Source organism: Lemur catta, chromosome 1, assembly GCF_020740605.2.
Source record: "Lemur catta isolate mLemCat1 chromosome 1, mLemCat1.pri, whole genome shotgun sequence".
Classification (NCBI taxonomy): Eukaryota; Metazoa; Chordata; class Mammalia; order Primates; family Lemuridae; genus Lemur; species Lemur catta.
This window is the reverse complement of record NC_059128.1, coordinates 221,065,861-221,090,995: the sequence shown is the minus strand read 5'-3', so window position 1 is coordinate 221,090,995 and position 25,135 is coordinate 221,065,861. Positions and strand designations below refer to the sequence as shown.

Below are 25,135 nucleotides of genomic sequence, written 5' to 3'. Positions count from 1 at the left end.
TTATAGCAGAGGAATATCCAGAGGCTTCAGGTGCGGTTTGATCAAGTCACCAACTCCATTTCTCACAGTTCTCTCAGCTCTTCCCTCCTCTATGTGTCAGCTTTGTCCTCAGCAAAACTGAAGCCATTCAAGGCCTCGTATCCTCAAGCCCACTTTCTAGAAGAAGAAAGTGTTTCTCTTTCTCCAAGCTACCCACCAAAGTTTAGGTTTTATTCTAATTGTATCCACTTGTGCCACATGCTTACTCTTAGGTCAATTACTGTGGCAAGGAGGAATGGAATCCCACTGATTGGCCTGAGCTAATCAGGGCCAACCCCTGGGGCTGGGAATAGGATCAGATGCTTGGCTGTTCCATCATGGTGGGGACGGGGAGTGGGATGTGTGTGGGGAAAGCAGCCTGAAATGTCTGCTCTGTGTCAACAGATTATCTTGGGTAATCCACTAGCCCCTAATGAGGACAGCAGATGTCAGTCACTCTGGTTTGCCTTGTGTCGGGTTTGCTATTTAAAACTCACTGCTGTGTGCAACACCCAAAGCCCCAACCACAAGAAAGGACACCATCAACCAAAGACACTTTATTGCATTACCTTTCACAATTAATAGTCAAGAACAAATAATAATAATAATAATAATAATAAAATAACTTGCAAGAGGACTAGACATTAGACATAAACAAGGACACTATTAACATTAAAAAAAAAAAAAAAGCCTGAGCTGGATGTGGTTGCCCCATTCTTATGTGTGTGTGTTGGGGGGGGGGGGCGGGTTGTGGCTACAGCTTAGCCTCTGTCACCAGGGAAGGCTGAGGCCCCAGTGAAGTACCTCTGTAACCCGCATCACAAAGCTGACATATGGACTCCTAAGTACAAGCTCCCTCTTTCACCCCCAACCAAAAAGGATGTCTGCAATTTCAAAGTGACCTAAAGCTCTTACTCCTGCGGCTTTTGTTTCTACACTTGTTCCTAGACTCAGTCTTGGGAAGGGCATGGATTAGAGGAAGTACCCATTGGCTCATCAAGGAAGGAGATCGAAGGAAGGAGGTGGATCCCAGGTACCTCCACCTCCTCCTTTATCATCCTCCCAGCCCAGCTGCCTTTGCTTCTCTTCCTCCTACCCTGGTCATGTTTTTTTCTCTCTGCTCCTTCTACCTACTAGCATTTTGAAAACTCTAGAATGCACCCCATGGTGGACATTTCTCATCTAGGTCTTCTAATTAACATCAAAAAGTTTCTGGGTTCCTAGTCACTCCCTCTGGAAAAGCTGAGGGACATGGCTCTTTCCTGTCTCCTTGGGGTGAAGGCAGATCAAGCGTAGCCAGAATTGCTGCATTGGAGGGACACAAGTACTTATTCCTGTTTTGACTCATCAGAGAGTGAACCCCAGAACCTGAAAAGATGGTAGCTCTTTTCATCCCCTGCGACCTCCACAGTTGATGTATATGAGTCTCCCCAAAGAGTTATGTCACTTACTGTAGCCTATCCACTCAAGAGCAATATTCTCCCAGGAGTGAATGTGCTGGGGAACTTCCCTCTAGGTCAGAAGTGGTTATTGTTGCCCTACCAGGAAAAAAAAATCCCAACTGTGGTCTCAGTACTTTGTACTGATTGGAGAAAATCAACTATCTTACAAGTGCTACTAGCATCTGTGCGCTTTCAATTTCACAGATACTTATTGAACAAGCAAGCTATACTCGTTGCAAACATTCACAGCTTCCATTTGGAGAGGCTGCAGATGAAGGAGGCCACATCTTCACTGGGGCTCACTTCTCCATCAGTCTTTCTGAACACTCAAAATAACAGCTTGTAGGTTAGGTTGGAGGCCATGGAGGGGTCCAAATTTTTACCATTCTAGACAGAAAGTGAGAGAGAAGACTCTTAGAAAAGCAATACTCCAACAGAAGCATATGAAAAAATTCAGATTCGTAAATAATCATCATTAATTAACATTATTTGTCTTTGGTTTTCAACTCTGTTCTTCCTATCATTTCTCTCCTCGCCTCTCTGCTGTTCCCTGTCTCTTCCCGGCCCCCTTCCTCCTCTTCCTTCACCATCTTCCTTCTTTCCATCTCAGTCGCCTTGTCATTCTTCCCCCAAGAGTCTCTTACAGGCTTTCTCCTTTCAATATTTCATTCAAATCACACTAAGCAGTGCCAGCTATGATTATCCAATACAAATCCAGTGGGGACAAGCTATTCTCTGCAAAAGTTATCCCAAGGGAAATAAGGCCTAACTCGCCTTATGTCTTTAGAAATGGATCAAGTTGCCTTGAAATCTGGGAGGAGGAAAGGAGAGAGCTGCCTTTACACAGCCTGCTGGAAAAGGTCCCACAGAGCTGTGTTTATACTCAACACCTTTCCCTGGGCCTGCCCAGGACCTAGGTCCTTAAACAGCCTGGGAAGTGTCACCGCAATTTCTGGAGTCATAGCCATAGAAGTTGATAATCTAAAGGGAACTTAAGGGCATCTAAATTAAGCTGCTTTTTTTTTTTAACAGATGAGAAAATAGAAGACCAGAGAAATTAAGTGATGCATTAAAATGTCACATCAATGGATAAGGGACCAAGTGGTGGCTATTTACAATAGCAGGGCACTTCCTCCTTGCTCTTTCTCTTTCAATTGAAAGGAAGGGAGGGAGAAAGAAAAGAAAAGAAAGAAGAGAAGGGAAGGGAAGGGAGGGGAGGGGAGGGGAGGGAAGGGAGGGGAGGGGAAGGGAAGGGAAGGGAAGGGAAGGGAAGGGAAGGGAAGGGAAGGGAAGAAGAGAAGGAGAAAGAAAAAAGTCTGTGGGCTGCTGGATTGAAGATACAATTGCCAGGTCCCTGCTCTGCCTGGGGCATTTTGGGCCCCAAAGCCACACACAGAGCCCACTGACTCACCTAATAGTCAGGGCGGGGCATATCGGCCTGGGCGTAGGGATTTGGTGACAGGCTGTCTCTGGAGCCCGCTACCCTGATTTTAGGGAACATTCTCCCCTGTGCTCCTAGATTGCTGAAACCTGTAGGCCGCAGTCTCAGATTTTGAAAGTCTTCCTCAAGCAAGTTCTGTTCTTCAATATTCTTCTCTTTGTTCCTTGATCTGTAATCAGTAACAGGAATTAGGCAGAAATTTCCTTAAAGTAAATGTTAAGGTTCTTTTTTAAAAAAGTTTTTAAATTTTGAAATATTAACATTTCTGAATCAATGAAGAATAAGTTGCGGACCTGATATCCCACTACACATAATACTTTGTTATTTTATTCAGTGTCGATTCCTTGAGTTGAAGGACAGTGCCCTCATGAGCTCTGCCGTGTAAGGACAAAACCAGGATATTAATGCTGCTCCAACACGACTATCTAAATCCACTGGACTCATTCATATTTTGCTAATAATGTTATTATTACATGTGCTTTTGAATTTATATGGAAATGATAATAGAAGTCAAAGAGACAAGATGACTTGTGATACAGTTTTTCATTCCAGCAAAGTCAATCTCTACAGAATCACCCCAGTGAGTAAAATGAGTTCAAGATATAAAGGTCTTGAAAGGAGAAATAGGGCTTCCTGGGACCTCTGTGGCCCCTCAAGGATCTCAAGTGTAAATATTCAAAGCCAAGAGGAAGTACTTCCAGGTGAGGGAGGCATCTGCCCCCAAGCAACTCTGATGGGACCCTCCTTCCTTCCTGGCCCACAGGCCTGGGCCTGCCCCTGCAGTACCCTGGGCATTCGAGGGGAGCGGGGCTGGCTGCATCTGTGATGCCCACAGGGCACTCCCAGGGTGAGTCACCCCTGCCTCAGATGTATCAGAAATGTCACTCTCCCTGAGACCCTGAGGGCCCATGCCCTTGTCCAAGGTGGCTGAGGAGAGGCTTCCCTTCCCTTTGAGATGGGCAAGAAAATTATGATCCTTGGTGTGTTCCCAAGAATCCAGAATCTGTAGCTGGGCTAACTGCAAACCTGGCTGTGCAGCAGGAAGGAGGAACTGGACACATGGCTGTCCCAGGGTCACAAGGTTCTGTAACAACTCTTGAGGGCCCTGAAGACCCAGGACAGCCAGCTAGTCTGCCTAAGAAAAGAAGAGACAGCCTTGATCCCGGAATGTTCTGGCTCTCTTCCTGAAAAAGGGAAGTTGGAGAGATGGAGATGCTCTATTTCCAGTTCTTAGCTTTGCTTCCTTAAAATTAATTCTCTGGAAAGTTAATATTATAGTGGACAAATACCTATTTTATTAATGTAAGATATGAGCTAAATGTTAGAAAAAAGTAGCTTGCTTTTTATTAAAGTGGATCCCCACTTGGCCATTTAGAATAAAAAAGAGATAATAGCATTCACCTCCTTGTTGATGGGGGGAACATTAGCATACCTAAGTATTTGTTGCATAAATGAATGGGCACTACCCACCCCTCCCTTAAGGGAAGAGACCCTAAGGCAACCTTAAGAGATAACCTTTCCACCCAGGGGAATCTGCTGAGGTTGATTTTAGACCAGCTCCAGCTGCAGGAGGGTCGTGAGCAGGGGAGTGACCTGACAAAACTTGTATCTGACAACATCAGTGGAGTTAAACACTGTTAGCAAAGAGTTTTTAATGACGTAAGGAAATGGTTGCTATGTCATATTATAGTGTTAAGCAAAAATAAACCTCAACAAAAAGTTTTAAAAACACAAAGGATACAAAATTACGTATATAATATTATTTTAAAAGATAGAAAAAATCTGGAAGGATATGTCTCAAAATCGTAGTTGCCTCAGGGTGGTGGGGCTTGTGGGTGATTTTTTATTCTGCTCCTCCACACATTTCTCTATTTTCTCATTTTCTCTATTTTCTTCCGTGATCATGCACAGTTTATATAATCGGAAGAAAATTAAGGTAAGAAACAAAAGTCAGCAGTATTAGAGAGGCCTCCCCTTATCTCCCTTCTCTTGCCCAGGAAGAGCTGGGTGTGTTTGGAAACTAGAGTGTCACGCTGGTAGTGCTGGAAGCCGGGACAGGGACACTTCCACCCCGTACCTTGCTGTGATGATCAGTGCAATCACCATGCTGAGAATGAGGACGCCAGCGATAGTGCCCACGATGGTGAGGATCAGCTGAAATTCTGAAAGGGAAAAGAAAAGAGGAGAGATGGCTCAGCCCCTGGCTGTCCACTGCCCAGGGACTCCCTGCTGTGAGGATGCTCAGGCTCTGGTCTCCAGCACCTCCAGGGCCAGGTTGGGTAGGTGGCTTATTTCCTTTAGCACCCCTCCCACACCACTAGACTGTGTCTTCAGAACGCCATCAGAAGGGGCAGCCTTGCCAGATAAATGACCGTAAATCCCAGGGAGGCCGATAGAAGCAGGGTCTTCCTGAGCTTTGTGGGGAGTGGGACCTCAACCCAGGTCCACAGCTCCCCTTTCGGAGAAGCTAGGGGAATAGGCTGCAGCTAAATTGGTCACTAATAGAGGAGCCGGGTAACGGCTTGATGGCATCAGGGAGGGAAGAGTCTGAAGTTCACTGTCACTCATTCTCGTCCTCTAGCTCTGCTCTGACTAGCGCTATTGACACTTGAAATGTGGCTCTGAGAGGGCCGGTAAGTGTAACATACATGCCGGATTCTAAAACGAAAGTGAAATAATTTATTAATAATTCTTATATTGATTACATGTTGAAACGATATTTTGGCTATATTGGGTTAAATATAACATGTTCTTAAAATCGACTTCACCTGTATCTTTTTACTTTTAAAAATTTAAAATGAAATAGATAGCTCACATGATATTTCTATCAGACAGCACTGCTCTAGACCTTTTTGTTTCTTCCTGCTACGTGACTCCCACAAATGCCACCTCCAACCTGGATTCATGGGGCCATAGACTGTGACATCTGGGAAAGACCTCAGAGTTCATCTGGTTCAAACCTCTCATTTTATAGGCATGGAAACTGAAAGCCTGGAAGGAAATCCTTCTGGCAACAAAATCCAGTAGAAATGGAAGGCATCTCTCATTGCTCACTGTCTTAGTGGCTGGAGGGAAGGCTGACAGCAGTATTTCCTTCGACTTGGATCATTAATCTCTATTTAGTTCATTATGTACATTTAAAAATATAAAATAATTTAAAAGGTAAAGTTAGTATTGTCCCAGTCTGGTGGAGGTGGGGCGTGGGAGGGAAAGAAACAACTGAATCTGCAGCAACGCATCCCAAACCAGTAAATAGCTCTGAGACAAAAAGATTTGAGTATTTAAATGTCTGGTTTCTGGGTCTGCTTTCCCATAACCACCAAAATTTTTTGAATGTCTTGGTCTTTTATCCTTTCTAGTAGCAGATGATGCATGTTTAAGCTCATGTAGGAAACCAACACAATGCTAGGACGCCCTTCTCTGGTCTGGAGCAAGTCCAGAGGCACCAGCCCAGTCCTTGGGCCAAGTCCTGTTATTTCCTACAGCGGACGTGCTGCTGCTGTCACCTCAGGGTGAGCACGGGCGGCAAGTCCCAGAAGACACACTGCGAGCAGATTGTCTCTCCCTCTTTATGAAGGAAGCCAGAGACTTTGGGGGACTGGACAGGATTTTGAATGTGCTCAATGTTGATTTCTCAGATATTTCATAACTTGTTTATAAGAGCAAGACGTCTATACTCACGGTCTTGGCATCTGAGTCCACTGTAGCCAAATGGACACCTAAAATACATTGAGCGAGAGGAAACCATGTTAACGAGCCCCCGTGGGGAGCATGTCAGAGTTCCCACCCCAGTCTCCATTTCTTCTTTTCCATCTTCCTTTCATCCTCCCTTGCTCCTTCTCCTCTTTCTCGTGTCTTCCTTACCCTCCCATTCTTCCAGGAGAGCACCTTGCAAGGGGCTCTGGGAGGCTGAGCGGGGTATACAATCCTATGTGGGCTCATTTGCTACTGATGGAACACTCCACCCTCTGAGCTGCAAGAAGAGTCAGCAATTTGGGTGATGCTGAACCCAAGAGGCATGGGACCCTCTCAGGCTGTGACGCCACGTGGTTTTGCCACTTACTTGCTGCCCTGCGAGCTGGAGCATGTTATTGACATTCGGTTTCAGTTTCCTCACCTGAAAACGGGGAACTAATACATTCCTGACAGTGTTGTTGTGTGATAGGTGTCACCTAAGCGTGGTTCCTGTAACATGGAGAGCGCTCAAAAACTATTTATGACGACGATGATGCTGTCTACCTCCTGGCCTACGCCAGCTTACCAACTTCCTGACTGTAAACCCGTATATGTGCTGCAAGCTCTGTCCTTTTTGTCTAGCTTCAGCCATGCCGAAACAAAAACAGAGTGATTTCTCTTACGGTTGACAGTTCCCATCATCATCCTCCTTGTAGCCGGGCTCGCACGCACACTCGGAGCTCTCATCTTCCTTTATCAAGCACTGCCTGTGCTCTCCACTGCAGTTTTCAGGACATTCTGGACTGGAGGCTTCAAAACAGTGATTTCTTTGTGAAGAAACAATCTCTTCAACCCCAAAGTGATATGTGACAGAGTATAATTTCTTTTGCATTTGTTTTTCTAGGTACAGTGAGGTGCTCATTGCCTGTGCACGTGACATGCCCTCCATTAAGCTGCGCTGGGGCTGCCTCACCAGCTCCTAGCCAGGGTCCCAGTCCCAGTCCATACATCCAAAGCCAAAATTTACATCACTCGGACTCCGAAATATATGTGGATACTTAAGCAGTAAAGTTTGTATTTTGCAAATGCAAAAAGAGAAAAAATAGGAGTTGTGAAGAACATTAAGAAGCAGGTGAAACACTTACCAAAACAGAAAGCAACTTGTGGGTTAATTCTTTCCCACCCGTCTTTGCATGTGCATGCTAAACTGTCGACGCAGTCATCTTCAGCCTCTACACAACCATAATAATCACACCGATCTTGCACTGGGAAGCACAAATAATTAAAAAGTATATTCAGCAAAACAATATCAACAAAGCACCCTACGCCATTGTTGTTACGCTTTGCCTTTTAATAAGTCTTGGGATTTAACAAATGAAAATCTGAAATTCTGAAATCCATGCCTTTCCGTATCCATGTCTTTTGGTGGGGCCCTTCCATCCTGTGCTTCGTCATGTGAATTGCTTTAGCCGTTAGGACAGTCGTACATGTGATGTAAGCAGAGACTCTTGAAACCCTCTGGACTGGGCCGCTGGAGGCTGAGAGACCATGTGGAACAGAGACAACTTGCCCAGCTGAGCCATCTGAGAGCAGTCAGCCTTCAGCTGACCCAGCAAGTGGCAGATGGTTAAATGAGCCCAGCAGAGTTCAGTCAGCCTGGCCTAGATCAGCAGACTATCTGGTGAGCCCAGCCAAAATTCTAACCCATAGAATTATGGGGTTGCAATAAATCAATGGTGGTGGGTTTAGGCCACTAAGTTTTGGGGTGGTTTGTAGCACAGCAAATTCGAATTGTTACAGCTACACTGTGGGCTGTGTATCAGCCTAAAGGGGGAAATAGTATGAGTGAAACTTTCTACAATCATTTGTGAAGCTACAACTTGCTATAAAGCCCTCTTGCTTTCCCTTTCTTTATCTGCCCCTGTCCAGCAATGATTCGTCTGGTCGTTTATACCTTCCAAGAGAAGAACAAAAGTCAGTTAGATGCACCTGGAGATGAGTGGAAAGGAGTAGAAGGCAAGTGAGAGAGGACAGAGCGGAAGAATGGATTGGTTAGAAGGAAATTTGGAGACCCCTGTCAAGTCACGTAGACAGTTCTTGCCCCCTTCTCACGTAGAGTGGAAAGGTTTACCAAAAGGGAGGTAGGTCTTTAGTTAAACTTTGAATAAGTTATTTAATACTTACAAATATAATCTGTAATATTTGTGCCATTAATTGCACTTTTAATTAAAGCAGACACAGTCTCCTGAGTTCCATTTGTATCTAGTGTCAAAATGTTCATTACTGTTACAGTAACAACCTCGTCACCAGCACGCACTTCAGATCTTGCTGATGAAGAAGGAGATGCGCTAAAAATGAAAGGAATCTATCACTTGATGAATTGAACTGAAGGGTCAACAAATAGGTCTTATAACCTCCCATATTCCTCAAATATCCCAGCCCTCACCCTGACGCACTGTCCCATCTCCACAATCGGGGCCCACAATATGGAGGTCTGGGGCTACACAAAGGTGGCAATTTAAAGGCCCAGAGAACTCCATTCAATGTGTATTCAGGGGAAACCCACAATGAAAACAATGTCTTGTTGGATGCTTAGGGAGATTGTGGAGAATCATTTTTAGGATCTAGGAACCTGGAGCCAACCACAAGTGGAACAGTAACATCTGAAACATTCAGTTGTCACTTTCATGGGACAGCAAGATTAGGTGCCCTGCTGAGCTGTTAAATCTCAGACTCTGTTCCTTCCTGTGCACGGAGAGAGCAGTGACCAACCATACAGAGCCTGGGTCATTCCCAGGAAGGGCCAGGAATTCAGCAGGCAGCTTTAAATCGGGCAGGTGATCCGGCCTGGACACACAACCCAGAGGAGGACTGAAACAAAACGGGGGTGCGTGGGAAACGGGCACAGCATACCAAAGCAGATCATCAAACACCAGTGCCTGCTACGCAAGACATTGTAACGGTCTCTCTCCCTCCCTAATCGGCGCTGCCCTTTCCAGCCCTAAGTACAGCTGTGCCAAGCTGTAATTATTTCATTGTCCAAAAGGAATCAGGTGATAAACCGCTAAGGGGCGAAAAAAAGGACTTTTAAAAACTTTCCTATCTGATTTGTGGCTCTGTGCTTTTAAGCCTCAGAATATATTTTTGTTGCCCAGATTTTTTTCTATACTCCATTTTGAATATATTCAGGAACCTGAAAACATAGCTAATCTATTTAGGAAATGTTTACAGCTGTGTTGGGTCCTCAGCCCAATTGAGAAAATCCAAAACTTGAACCAAATTCTATTTTTAGAAACAATCGCCTCGAAAGGGAGTCCAAAAACATGAAATGGGCTTCAGAATTTTAATTTAAAAATTTTCTACCATAATTCATTCATGACAGAATGGGAGTGTAGCAGTGGATTGTACAGGGCAGTGAGAGAGGGCTACTTAATATAAATTATTCCATATTGGTTGAAATCTATGGCATAAGTTTTCACTGGGGCTAGGACAGAAAACACCATCCATAATGCATTTGTTCAAAGAACCTACTAGCTCATACTCTAATTCAAGAGGCAAGGCATTACACCTCTGAAACAGCTAAAGGACACAGTGGAGCCACTGTGTACTTGAGTATAAATGACTAGAGGGCTAGACTTGGAGTTAAGATACAACGTCTAGAGCCAAGCCTGCCACTGTCTTTTGTGGCCCGAGACCAGTCATAGCATCTCTGAGTCTCCTCCTCTGTCCAGAAAGAGGTTGGGAGAGAGAAATTCTGAGGGTCCTTCCAATTCCAACATTTTTACAGTAGCTAAAGACCTTAGGGATTCAGAGGAGAGAGATAACATTGGGCTGGCACCTAAGAAATTCCTTCCTAGGTGAGAACCAGGTTCATTGGCCCTCCAATTATCTCTCCATGACGCTGAGCTCACAGGTAAAGGTTTACCTCTAAACACCCCGGACTCCTTTTTAGTAACTCCTTAAAAATAAAAGGAGTGCCATAGTTTTGGGGACCCCCCCCCAATGACATTGTGGGACCAGCTCTTCCTCACACTGCAGGGCCTTACCTTCCAGAAAGGGAACAAATTGGTGTTGAAATTGACTACGTACCAGGCACTGTGTGCAGGGAACCTTCCACACCTTATCTTAGTTATTGCTCACAAGGGGCCAGGGAAGTTGATCAGATTATCCCAATTATGCAGATGAGGTAACAAAGGCTCAGAGAAGTTAGAACACCTGCCTGGTCACACAGCAGGAAAGTGCCAAGGCCAGAATTCAAGTGCAGGTGTGGCTGCCTCCACCTTACCTCACTGTTTCTGTTTCACCCCCTACACGTGAACTGGCTGTTGTCCACTAAACCACACCTAATCCCCAGGAACAGTTCCTAGCCCTCCAGCAGCTGTCTGCTGTATACCTCCTGCTTCAGAGCCTCTGTGTTGGGGCCTCTCTGCTTGCTGCCTGCCCCTCACCGTGCAAACCCTGCCTCCTGGCTGCCATCAGCCTCGACACTCACCACCTTTAGGAGGCCTTTTGTGAAATTTTTAACATGTATATATATATATGTGTGTGTGTGTGTGTGTGTGTGTGTGTGTGTTATATATTTTTTACATATATATTCTCTATCTTATTCCACAAAGGATTTGACATAGCTTATAAGGATACATATAATAGTAAAACTTAAAACACAAATACTACATCAGGCTGCTTTTTCTACGTAACTCCATTCATCTTAGAGCATTCTTTCCTCAGCCTCAGTACTTGTGTGTTAATGTGCTTCAGAGAAGGCTGAGATGGAATTGCTAACTTCCTGAGAATCTTCTGCCTCTTTATGTCCCTAAATAGCACCCAGCACATGCCCTCACATATTGAAGTGCTTAATGAATGCTTGTTCTTACTAAAGAAAGAGCTCACCACTGGCCCTTCAGTAGCCAAGTGTGTGATTTGGATGTTCTTGTACCCTTCACTGCCCGAACAGGAAGGAACAGATGACTGTGAACCGTTCAATCTCCTGGAATGCACTTTCCAGGGGTTAACTAGGTGGGGTTTGTAGCCAAGGAGTCAAACCAAACAAGCCGGGCCAGATGATGCCCATGTGCACAATCACAGACAACGTCTTGCCCTCCCTGGGCTACCCCCTGCCCCTCTAGGCCAGAGTTGTTATGACATCAGAGACAAGGCCCAGGCACACAGTCCTTTCTGCAGTGCTCAGACCGACCACCTCTTCTTGACTTGTGACTTGCCATAAGGGGCCCTGAGTGTTACATGGGAAGCTCAAGAGAAGACCAGAAGTTAGGCACACTTGTCCCGAAAGGACCCCACTTGTCCGTAGCAAACTTACCTTACATCAAGAATTACAGTCTGCCCATAAGATGTGCCAAGTATATTAATAAACTGTGGAGGAGAACAGATTTAAAATCAAGTTAAAAAATAAATTTAAAAAAGTGATACTGTATCCAGATTTTGACATAAATTTCTAAATTCTCTATTTACATAAACATACGTGGTTCATCACAACAAATTATTTATTCTTAACATGCAGTCTAACACCTTTCAGTAATCTTTGGTATAAAATAGTTAAGAGTCTGACATGTCAGAATTATCCAGAAAAAAAGATGGAAACCTAAAACACTCAGCCAAATCAATTGTCATATTCCTAAAAATAACGTGATTAACTTATTAAGTTTGTCTTAAGTTTTGCATATTCATTGGTCTTATCTATATGTGTGCTTCATGCATTCATCAATTTACCCGAGGAGCATTTATTTAATTACCGACCTTACCCAAGGCATTATGCTATGGGACTTAGAGATTACAGAGATGGGCAGACCCATCCCTGTGATCAAGCAGGGGAACCACACCATGAAGGCGAGAGAAGTGCCACAGAAAGATAGGAGCTACCATGGAAGCTCAAAGAAATGCTCTTCCAGTTGCAGAGAACCAGAGAGGGCTTCATACAGGAGATGGGCCTTAAAGCACTTCAATAGGCAGTGAGTGCCAGGACAGGGAGTGGAAGAAGGAACAGCACATGCTAGTGTTCAGAGGCTCAGAAGGGGGCAGGCAGAATTGGGAAGGATACCTAAAGTTGAATTTTTCTACTTGTAAGCTTTTGCATAAGTTAACTTTTTTGAATCTCACTTTTCCCATTGGAAAACTTGAGATAGCAGTAATTCTCACCACATAGGGCTATAATGTGTAGAAAATGAGATGGGATATATGATCCATGGCTTTGTGAGCTGGAAGGCTCTCCAGCACAGGTGGATCTTACTAGGCTGTAGCTGTGTTCTAAAAACAGAGGCAACTCTAGATTCTTACAGGGGAGTGGCCAGAGGTAAAGCTGGGACCACTGGCAGGTATGAGGTGGAGGTCCCAATTACAACATAAGTCCTTCAACACCAAGAACAGGGGTTTCTCATTCTTATGACACAAGCTCCCCGCATGCCATTCCCCCATCCCCACCCCGTACCACTTAGCACAGGGCACTCCCAAGGAAATACCTAACAAACACTGGTTGAATGATGACTGAGGGAATTAAATGTGAAAGATATGATCATGGCTTTGGACAGGCACCTTCCTCTTTTGGGGCCTCAATCTCCACATTTATTAGATAAGAATGTTGAACTGGGTTGGTGCAACCTTTTCATAATCTATGACTTTTTATTATTTTTCTGTCCATTGGGACCGACATTTTAAAAGATTGTGGCAACCAATGGGATTAAAAAGATGTTAAATTTAAGTTAAAGAGAAATGTCTCTCTAATTCTAGTCAAATTCAAATAAATCTGATGTCCTAGTTAGCCAGATCAGCCTTATAACAAGGATATGGGCTGGGTGCAGTGGCTCATGCCTGTAATCCTAGCGCTCTGGGAGGCCGAGGTGGGAGCACTTGAGCTCAGAAGTCTGAGCAAGATCGAGACCCCATTTGTACTAAATATAGAAAAAATTAGCCAGGCATGGTGGTGCATGCCTGTAGTCCCAGCTACTTGGGAGGCTGAGACAGGAGGATCACTTGAGCCCAGGAGTTTGAGGTTGCTGTGAGCTAGGCTGACGCCATGGCACTCTAGCCCAGGCAGCAGAGTAAGACTCTGTCTCAAAAAAAAAAATCCAAAAAAACAAAAAAACAAGGGTATGTCCAGATTTCTTTATAATCTTGTAAATATTAGGGAGAGCTGGCATTTCTGCAAACCATTGGGGGACAGAGATTCCATTTAGGAACAAATTTGCTAGATGACCTTGAAGGTCCTTCCGGCTCCCCTACTGCTTATTGCCCATACAGTTTTCTTAATCCCAAAGAAGAGGTTGAGAAATTAGCATCTCGCATAGAAGACAATGTTTCCTTTTCTTTTTTTCTTCCAGGTCACCCTTTGAGGATATTGGGTAAACATCTCTTAATCTGAAGGGCTGCAAGCTTGGCTAAGAAGGCAGGAGCTGTTCGCAAGGGCCTGCCAGGCCTTCACTGCACAACAGAGCCAGCAGGTGAGGAGAAAGAGAAGCAGCTCGGTGGTCTGGCAGGTCTCTGTTCAAATCCTGAACTCCTCACTCAGCTGGGTGACCTTCTGTCAGTTACTTAACTTTCCTGATCCTCCATTCTTCATCTGCAAAATGGGCACAATAGCACTATCTTCCCCACAGGGCTGTTTTGAGAATTACATATATTACACATAAAATGCTAGGCACAGCACCCGGTAGAGAAACTCCAAGTCCCTATGTGACTGCCCATGTGGATCCAGCGGGTGGAAAATTAGCCCTGGGGAGACTTCTCAGGGCCTGTGCTGGGACTGCCCCCACAAAGTCTGCTCAGAGGACCTTAAAGACTGTTAGTTGTCTCTATGTCCCTAGCTCTGCTCCAGGGGTCGCAAAGGAGTTCTGGCATATCCCTTTTAGATTAAAAATCTCTCAGAAAATATAAGAATGCTCCATCCCTTCACTGGTCCCCCCAATAACATCAAGCCCTGACTGAGATCAAGTCTCTAAACTGATCTCTGAAGACCAGAACTTAAGGCCTGTAACAGGGGGGGCTTTTTGACACTCAAACCCAAAGCCAAGTTGGAGGAATGTGGTGGCCACAGTGACCAGTGCTCAGTAAAGCCACATGAAGCAATTCACGGGTTCCCTGGAATGGGTGCCCATAGGAACATGTTGGTGTTGCCCTCTTCCATTTACTGAATACCATCCAAGCTGGCAAATTTGAATGCAGACCCAAGACAAGAGGACAAGTCATTGCCAGCCGGCCCATCACGCCAAGGAGGCATGAAAAAGGGGCAGAGCAGACCCTGTGGCATGGCGGCCACGGGTTCTATCCTAGCATTACCAGGAAGCCACTGTGTGGGCAGGGGCACTAGCTCTCTCTGCACCATCTGTAAAATCATTTTGATAAGAATTTTTTTTTTTTTTTGAGACAGAGTCTCGCTCTGTTGCCCAGGCTAGAGTGAGTGCCGTGGCGTCAGCCCAGCTCACAGCAACCTCAAACTCCTGGGCTTAAGCGATCCTACTGCCTCAGCCTCCCTAGTAGCTGGGACTACAGGCATGCGCCACCATGCCTGGCTAATTTTTTCTATATATATTTTAGTTGGCCAGATAATTTCTTTCTATTTTTTTTAGTAGAGACGGGGTCTCACTCTTGCTCAGGCTGGTCTCGAACTCCTGACCTCGAGCGATCCACCCGCCTCGGCCTCCCAGAGGGCTAGGATTACAGGCGTGAGCCACCGCGCCCGGCCGATAAATTTTTACATTTTACCAGTTCTAATAACAAAACTCTCTTGTAGTGATATAATTCCAAATTGAAAGACATTGTCATAGAATAAGACGTCAGTTTTTAAAAGTATTTTTCCACCTAGACTTCTAAGATGTATTTCAGGCTAATATTTTTCCCTTTAAAACTAAACTTTGAGAAACACTGGCTGGATGCTCTCTCAGAGTCATTCCAGGCGGAACATCTGTGGTTCCAGAATGGAGACATTCGTTCCTTTCATGCTGCCATGCTCACTCACGATAACCTAAATGATATGAAACTCTTGTTCATTTGAACATTTTTGACAATGGAAAAAAAAAAGTAACAGATGTTAATTCAGATGTAGTTCCTCTTCTAGACATTAAAAAAAAAAGTGGACTAGTATGGAAATCTATGGAAATTTGAATGTAAAAAAGAAAAAAAAATCTTTAAAATGTTTTCTCTTTCATTCTGTGAAAATAACTTGTTTTAAAACATCGTTATATTTATCTGTCCATTTAAAACTATGTTAATAGCTTACATAACAATGGGCATGGCGCTTCTGAAGGCCCCTGCCATGCTGGGGCTGTGCTGTAGGTGCAAGACCACGAGGAGGCCTTGCAGGTCCCAGGGGAGGGGCCTGGGCAATGGAAACCAGCGGCACCTGGGGTGCTCAGGGCAGCTGCTGCTTACCAACCAATAAGGGTGCATTTCACTGTTCGGAACACTGGTATGACGGTACCAATGTGCACAATCTGAAGACCAGCTCTACACTCTGCAACTCAGTGTTAGAACAAAGAATACTTATACAGAAAGAAAGCTGGAAAGTACTTACAAAGTCAACAATTTCAGTATACAAGCCTTGATAGGCCAGAGAAGTTTGGTCTTCCAAGCCAACTGTTTCTGATACTTTTATTGCAATCTTCCCAGGGAATGTCTTTCCTGAAAGTCAAGCAGAATCTTTCTGTACTACTTAAAGAGAGTCATTTCCAGTTTGTTCTAAAACACAGATTAATTTTTAGAATTCTCAACATTATATGATGATACTACAAGAAGTCTGGAAATGTAAAAAATGTTACCCACTCCCCCCAGCCTCACACAACCATCTTCATTTTGGTATATTTCTTCCAGCTCTTTCTTTCCATTCACATCATTATAATCCCACATTTATGTCATGTTTCTTTTTTTTTACTGATTATTACATAATAGGCATTTTCCCAAATCATTGTCTACTCTTTATAACCATTATTTTTTTATTTTTTAGAGACGAGGTCTTACTATGTCACCCAGGCTGGAATGTGGTGGCTATTCACAGGTGCAATCATAGAGGACCACATCCTTCAACTCCTGGGTTCAAGCAGTCCTGTTGCCTCAGCCTCCCTAGTAGCTGGGACTACAGGTGCGTGTCACTATGCCCAGCCTTTAAAAACCATCATTTTTAAAGGCTGCATAAAATTCTATGAAGTATATGTCTCCTTCACTGATATAGTCACTTTTTGTTGTTGCACTTAGCATTTTAATTCTTTAAAAGGAAAAGAAAAATGTTGCAGTGAACACCTTCATGCACAAACCCTTTTTCTATATTTGGGGTCATTTACTTAAAGTAGATCCCCAGAAATGAGGTTACTAGTGCTAAAAATATGAGCATTTGGGGGTCTTTTTGTATATCCCTAACCCCTGTGGACAACACATCGGTTTCCTGTACAATCGGTCTACTCTGGCAGGGGGGATATTTCTCATTCATAAAGCAGAAAAGAGATTATAACAGACAGGTCTTGGACCTTCATTGCACCCAGTGATCTAATCACAAAGTATTATGCAAGGGAGTCTCAATTTGCTGCTAAAGTCCGTTTGTAGAGCAGAGAGGCTCTTGTGTCTCTAAAAGTGGGGTTTGCTGTTATGTGGCAAGCGGACCCTATGACAGGGAACTGAACCAAAGTCAGAAGCCCAGGCTCCGGGGCCTGTCTGGCTGTGTGATCTCAGGCATATCCCCTTATTCTGCCTCAGTGTCCCTGGGTAAGCACTTTTCTCTACTTTGTTGGCCTTTGTTGCCTCCACATTTTCTTCTACTTATAGCATTCTGGAATCTCTTTTTGCCATTGTTTTGAGTTTTCTAGTCCACTTTCAGTATAAGATACAAAGAAAGCTCTGCCATGGCTCATCCCTTGTGACTTACCTTTCAAACACGCAGAAGAGTGATAGTAATACCCTTCTGAACACAGGCAGAAATGGGTATCATACAGCTTAACACATGCAGAGTCCTTTGCACAGGGATTATCTTGGCAAGGACTCCAGGTACCTTAGATGGAGTAGAAAGAAATTAGAAATCCACAGAAATGACAACAAATAACACCTAGAAATCTATTTTTCAATATTCATGCCTCCCTCCTGGGCACTTTCCATCCCTTGGCTGCGTTACTCCAGAGCACACCCTTAGAAGAGCTAGAAGTAAATACATGCTTTCTTATGTCTGCAGGCAGTTTGTTGCTGAAATTCTGGAGCCAGGTCGGGAGTTCAAGACCAGCTGGAGCAACACAGTAAGACCCCATCTCAAAAAATAAAAATAAAAAAATTATCTGGGTGTGGTGGTGCTTGCCTGTAATCCCAGCTACTCAGGAGGCTGAGGCAGGAGGATCCCTTGAGCCAAACAGTTCAAGGCTGCAGTGAGCTATGATCCGTGCCACTGCACCCCAGCCTGGGTGACAGAGCAAGATCCTGTCTCCAAAAACAAAACAAAACAAAACGAAAACAACATGAAGGGTCACCCCTCTGACATGGTGTGAACCAGTCTGATAAGTAAAGTAAATGGTTTTTAAAAAACGGGCCTCAGCCACATTGCAAGGATGATTTGGAAAATCTTAGGGAAGAAACCGAATGCAGCTCCTCTCTGGAGACCCCAGACAAGTAACTCTTGGTGTGCTTTCTCTTCAGCAATGCAGGGCAGGCTTGTCAATTTGTTCTGTAGCCAGGGATTGAGTAAGTCACAGGATGTTACAGCTGGAAGGGGTTTTGGTGGCTATTTAGTTCAGTCACACCTTATTACGGATGAGTGAGTTGAAGCCAGGAGAGGAATGATTTGCCTCCTGCTCCACAATTAGTGAGTGGGAGAGCCAGCACGCACTGCCTGACTCTGAGACAGTGTCCAAGGAAGCAGAAATAGCTTTGAAAAGCTCCCTTTCCTGATTCCAGTAGAGTTGATGGTGTAGCTGTGTCCCATTTGAACGTACCTTCAGAGTGGCCCCTCCAAACAGGAAACATTGGGACCCTGGGTCTTAGACACAGGCTCTGAACCATATTTGCTTAACCATCTGTTTCTTAGGTCTATCTGAGAACACCGGGAAGCTATGAGAAGTAAGTGTATGGAGAAATCAACTTGCTCTTTGACTTTGGGCAAGTCACTACCGTCACTGGGTTTCAGTTTCTTCATCTGAGAGTGACAGGGTTTATCTAGACTCTCAGGCTCTAAAGTTTGAGGATTCTTCTAGACCAGGGGCTGGCAAACTGTGGGTCACGAGTCATATCTGACCAACCTTCTGTTTTTGTAAATAAAGTTTTATTGAAACATAGCCAGGTTCATTGATTTATATATTGGTAATAGTGGCTTTCATGGTAAAATAGCAGGGTGCAATGGTTGCAACAGAGACCCTATGTGGCCCACAAAGGCATTTGGCCTTTATTGATAAAGTTTGCCAACCCCTGTTCTAGACCAAGCTTGGGAAAATAAAGCAAGTGGTTTCTGTGTCAATAATTTCTGCCTGAGATCAATTGGCATCTCTTAGACAGTATCCCCCAAACATCTGTCCTTTGGATAATGGTTCTGGCCATGCCTAGGACTGTTTGAACCCCGCCATTGTTTGCCTTTTTATCTCTCAGGCTCAAGTTCCATGACTTTGGCTCAAATTCCAAATTGTGATCAGCCACCATCTTAACTTCAGGGTAGAACTGACTTTTTCCTTAGGTAGGCAAAAACCAGAAAGCAAGAACACTGGGGCTGGAGTGTCAGTGCTTATTTGGACCCAGTCTTCTCAGAGAAGCAGAAACTATTTCCAGAAATCCCCTAGGGAGAGGGAAGCTGTAGAAGTAGCTTTGACAAAGTCCAAGTTCATATTAAATATTCCATATCTGGCAAATAGCTTGAGGGAGGATGGGTGGGAAGGAAAGGAGAACAGAATGGAACGGAGGGTAATCTCAGGGTCTGTGCCATCACTCCTAGCCTTTGTGACTCAGAGTTTACATCCACCATTCCCATCCAAGGAGACCTTGGGCCTCCTTATACCCACTTTCCTACCCCATCAGAACATATTCACCTACCATCCTCCACAATGTCATTTTCCTGCCTCAAAGTGAGGCGTCTTTGAGGGAATCACTCTTACCTGTGGTACCAGGATTTGAAGTGCTAGTGGAAGTCCCTGATGATTGAGGTTTTGTAGAAGTAATCACTAAGGAATTGCTTTTTGTGATGGGGGACGTTTCACTGTTACTTTGTGTTGGTAGAGAAGAGACAATTATGGCTGATGTATCATCTGTAAATGAGACAGCGATCGTGGTGACTGTGTTTGACTCACTGTCTGCAGGAGTGGATGTAGGAGATGTGGAGGGACCAGCTGCACTGGTCGGGGAGGAAGCAGAGGAAGCAGTGGATGTAGGAGTTGTGGAGGGACCGGCTGCACTGGTCGGGGAGGAAGCAGAGGGAGCAGTGGATGTAGGAGTTGTGGAGGGACCGGCTGCACTGGTCGGGGAGGAAGCAGAGGGAGCAGTGGATGTAGGAGTTGTGGAGGGACCGGCTGCACTGGTCGGTGAAGAAGCAGAGGAAGCAGTGGATGTAGGAGTTGTGGAGGGACCGGCTGCACTGGTCGGGGAAGAAGCAGAGGGAGCAGTGGATGTAGGAGTTGTGGAGGGACCGGCTGCACTGGTCGGGGAGGAAGCAGAGGAAGCAGTGGATGTAGGAGTTGTGGAGGGACCGGCTGCACTGGTTGGGGAGGAAGCAGAGGGAGCAGTGGAAGCAGTAGTTATGGAGGGACCGGCTGTACTGGTCGGGGAGGAAGCAGAGGAAGCAGTGGATGTAGGAGTTGTGGAGGGACCAGCACTGGTCGGGGAGGAAGCAGTAGTTATGGAGGGACTGGCTGTACTGGTCGGGGAGGAAGCAGAGGAAGCAGTTACAGGGGAAGAAGATATAGTCATGGTGGTGGTGCTAGCTTCAGGGGAACTAGTTCCATCAGCTATGTTGGTACTCATTGGAGAACTAGGCACAGTATCTGTGGTCGTAGAGACAGCAGCCGTGGTTTGGCCTGTGGCTGAAGGAACAAAAATACCAAGTTTCAGAAGTCAGCACATTGAATAAATAATGGCATTTACTATTATTTGATACTAATTAGCACCCAACTCATTCTTTTCTGGGAAAATGAATATATATGACTACATTAAAAATGAAAATATATGACTACTTCTAAACACAAAAAAAACTCACAATAAATACAATTAAAAATTAAACATATAAAACTAGAAAAATGTTATTGAAAAATATGACAAATAAAGACTTAATATTTATTAAGTCGAATACCAAAGAGTGATGTCATTCACGCCTGTAGTTGCAGAACTGTTATTCTGGGTTTGATAGTCTCGAGAGAGTCCTCAAGGAGGACAACTGAATGCCACAAGGTGGCGCTGTCACCACCCAGTCGTGGACTTCTACACTTAAGGCCCAATTTTCCATTATGTGGCGACTTCTATTTTGAGACGTCGAAGGGGGGGAAAACTTGGGGAGGCTTATTTTTCCATTCTTAGGATACTTCACTTAGTAGAATGGGTTCCAACTCTTCCCAGGAGAACGAAAGGGATTCTATATCACCGTTATTTCTTATAGCTGAGTAATACTCCTGGTATGGGGGGCCATGGGCAATATATATAACCTGAACTTTTGTACCCCCATAATAAGCTTAAATAAAAAATAAAAAACAAAAATACAATCTTGTTGGACTTAAAATAAAAAAGTTGGGGGGGAGCAATTGAAAAAATGATGAAATAAAAATAACTCATTAAGTGCTTATTAAACTTCTTCCAAAAATTTTTTTTCTAGTAGTGTTTACCCATTAACAATTCTAGACATACATACTTTCTAAAGAATAAGATGAATAAATGGTCTTTGTCCTATGGGCTATGGTTATCAAAACTGCATTTTCACAACTTTTAGGAACCCCTGGACACATGGAATAGTAAACTCTTAGTGATCCAATAATCCATTTCCTAGAACCCTTAAAAGAACCTAAGAACTCTGACCTTGACAAAAAGTTAAACAAAAAATATTTGTTTATCTATTATTTTTTATTTTCCTTGAGACAGAGCTTTGCTCTGTCCCCCTGGCTAGAGTGCAGTGGCATCATCTTAGCTCACTGCAACCTCAAACTCCTGGGCTCAAACGATTCTCCTGCCTCAGCCTCCTGAGTAGCTGGAACTACAGGCGCACACCACCATGCCCGGCTAATGTTTGTATTTTTTGTAGAGATGGGGTCTCGCTCTAGCTCAGGCTGGTCTTGAACTCCTGAGCTCAAGCAATCCTCCTGCCTCGGCCTCCCAGAGTGCTAGGATTACAGGCGTGAGCCACCATGCCCAGCCAAAAACAAATTTATTAAAAGAAAAAGTTTTAGTGAGGAAGCAATTCCTAAACCCCAAGTTACAGAGAACTACAGAAGATGTTACCCGATTCCCCCACGGGTCGCCTGGCTTGACTCTTCACCTAAAACAGGGCTTGGCTAACAATCATTCTTAAGTGTTGAGGAGATCAACAATTGCTTTTCCAGGGGCAAGAAAATAGGTCACCAGATGGCAATGTTGACTGCTACTGCTCCAAAGCCTGCTACTGTTCTCATTTATCAAGCGCTTGCTTACCCGGTACCCGACAATCCCAATGGAATAGACAAGGGTGTCCACATTTGATAGAAGAACCCTCCAACCTTCACACGGATTAAGGGATTTACCCAGAGGCAAAGTCAACTCAGTGAAATGCCAGCGTCTTAACTATGACTTGGTTAGGGAGTTGTGGAAAAGGCCATCCATTTCATGAAAAAGCCAAGAAGTCTCAAAGGAGCAAACACAGAAAGAGCAAACAGAGAAAAGCAGGGATTCGAATGAAAGCAGTGGAAATAGAAGTGACCTTCACTGTGTCCTCTATCGTTGGGGCAGTGGCCAGGGGCTGGCCCTAGCTATGGACAACTCTGGACAGAAGAAAGGGACTTGTCCAACAGCCCTGACCCCACCAGACCCCGAATTTCTTACTTCAGAAATGTTCATTCTCTGCTGATGCCAAATAACGAACATGTTTCTGTAGACATGCACAAAACTAATTAAGACTTCTTAAGAGATTTTCTGCAGGTCTTTGGGGATTTGGGGATTATGACAAGGAGTTTTGGACTCACTGGTTTGTTTACTTTGGTTTCAAATTTTTGTTTGCTAGGGAGATTGCATTTTAGAATGCTCAATTAGTTTTAATAAATGAAACACATTCCAAGCTGATAGCTATTCATCACTGTGAATAGATACAATATGTTTTTAAACTAAAATATAAATGTGTGTGTGTGTGTGTGTGTGTGTGTGGTTTTTTGTTTGTTTGCTTGCTTTTGTTTTTTTAAAGAGAGGGTCTCACTCTATCATCCAGGCTGGAGTGCAGTGACGCCATCATAGCTCACTGCAGCCTCGAACTCCTGGGCTCAAGCAATTCTCCCACCTCAGCTGGGACTACAGGCTCCTGCTTCTTTACCTGGCTAAGCATGTGTGTGTGTTATCCGAGTGTTGCAGAGATTTCAGGGAAGACAGTTTAGAGCTGATATCCCAGGCTTACATTACCTAGTAAAAATACCCATGAAGAACTGTAAAATAATTTATTTTGTTCAATCTATAGTTAACAGAAATATATTAAGGCATCACACAGTAAAAATAGTTTTAATCTTTTTATTTCCTCAGGTCCCAGAGCTTCTAAACAACACAAGGATAGCACAAGGTCCACGGAGGTGCAAACCATAGGCTGAAATGGGAAAAAAACATCCCCTGGCCTGGCTCCTTTCTGGAGAACACTCCGTAACTACCACTCCTGTCCAGGGAACATCTGTAGCTGCTCTATTCAAAGCTGGCTGAAAGTCACAGCAAAACGCCTTTCTTTCAGATCAAAGATCTTCAATATTATAAGATGATGGTTCCCAAAGGTACCCATCAGATTATGTAGAATAAAGCAGCCCTAACCTCTCAGAGAAAGCACAATCTGGAAAGTTTTGCCCGTTAAAGGAACTTTGAATGTCACCTGAACATTTTTTCATTCTTTTCAGTAACTACTTTTGCAAGGGTTGTTGCACTCAAGGTGCTATGCAAGGCATGGGGTGGGGCGGGGGGATGTGTTAAGGTGTACAAGATACACCTCCTGCCCTTGGTTGCTAAGAATCTGAGATGGAACTCATTTTTGAAATAGTAACTCCTTACACACACCTGTAAAATCCTTAACATTCCATAGAGAAAGAAACTTTTTTTCCCCAAATACCAGCCTTAATAGCCACCAAACTGTTCAGAGTAGTATATGTGGGAGGGGGTTGCTAGGATGGGGGCAGGTGGGTGGGAGGGCAGATCAAGATGCTCACTTTTTATTTCATGTACATCTGTATTGTTTGAACTTGTTACAATGGGTCTGCGTTACTTGTATGACTTTTTTAAATGCAGAAGAGCAAAATAAAACCGCAGTTTGAAAATTGGATACCATTGCAGACATGAGAAAAAAGTGTCCAGGGTAATCGCCTATTGAGCCTCTGCTATGTGCCAAGCAGGATCCCCCGCACATCACACACTTTGTCTCATGTCACCCTCTCGGTTACTCTCCAGTATAGGGATTTTCCTGTTATCACACAGGGAGAAACTGAAGGTCAGAGACACCCACAGCTGGTAAGTGGTGACACGCCATTTGAATCCTTTTGGCCTCACCCCAAAGCCTGTGCTTTGCTCCCCACACTCTGTGAGCTCTTTGCTTCTTGCCCCTGGGTTCTCCAGGCCAAGGAACGTCCTCTCCACTCCCCTAAAGCACCTTGAAACTCAATGGTTCCCCATTCTGTGATCTCCATCCTCCTCCCCATCCCTCCCAGTCAAACTTCCCCTTTCCAGCACCCTTCCTTTCTTCTATTTTACAGAAGTCAAGCCTTTTCTGATAGTAGCTCCTGAAAGTCATACAAACCTTACCAATTCTTGCTTGGTCCTGAAGGCATGGCCATGGCATTTGCCCCCAGAGTGGGCAGGGGAGATCTGCTGAGTCCTGCTGCTACTGTGAGGACAGTCTTCCCCAACCTTCCCCCTCATACGGAACTTGAACTCTTGGGCTCAAGCAATCCTCCTGCCTCAGCTTCCCAAATAGCTAGGATGACAGGCATGCACCCACCAGGCCCAGCTAATTTCTTATTTTTTTGTAGAGACGGGTCTCAATATGTGCCCAGACTGCCTCAAGCAATCTTCCTGCCTTGGGCTTCCAAAGCGCTGGAATTACAGGCATAAGTCACCCTGTCCAGCCTTACTGAGTTCTTCTTATCTGGCCCAAAGTCTTAGTCCGTAGACCCCTTTTGCTACTGCACTATCTTCCCCATCACAGACTAACATGCATGTGTCTTTGAGCTGAGCTGGAGATGAAACTGCATTTATAAAACGGTCCATGTGTTAGATTGTGCTAATTGGTGGCTGTAAGCCTGCTGATGCTGCCTCAAATACAACAGATATGATTAGAAGAATTAAAATTTAAAATGTTCCTTACCCAAGATTACAAAAGGGAGAGCGAGAAGAACGAGATGAGTGAAGGCTTTCATTGTAGCTGTTCTTGCTTGGTAATCCAAGGAGGAAATGATTTCTCCCCTCA

General features: G+C 44.4%; 1 protein-coding gene across 1 annotated transcript; it reads right to left on the bottom strand.

Moving 5' to 3' along the window:
* Positions 1-560: 560 nt before the first annotated feature.
* Positions 561-25,085, bottom strand: MUC13 (mucin 13, cell surface associated). The gene is made up of 11 exons (XM_045540107.1): positions 25,034-25,085; positions 17,438-17,560; positions 16,097-16,203; positions 11,894-11,946; positions 8,761-8,924; positions 7,722-7,841; positions 7,260-7,386; positions 6,583-6,620; positions 4,979-5,063; positions 2,872-3,070; positions 561-1,847 (listed from the first exon to the last, which is right to left on the bottom strand). Exons 1-10 carry the CDS (start codon positions 25,083-25,085, stop codon positions 2,872-2,874), a joined length of 1,068 nt encoding a protein of 355 aa, XP_045396063.1. The 3' UTR covers positions 561-1,847.
* Positions 25,086-25,135: the final 50 nt, after the last annotated feature.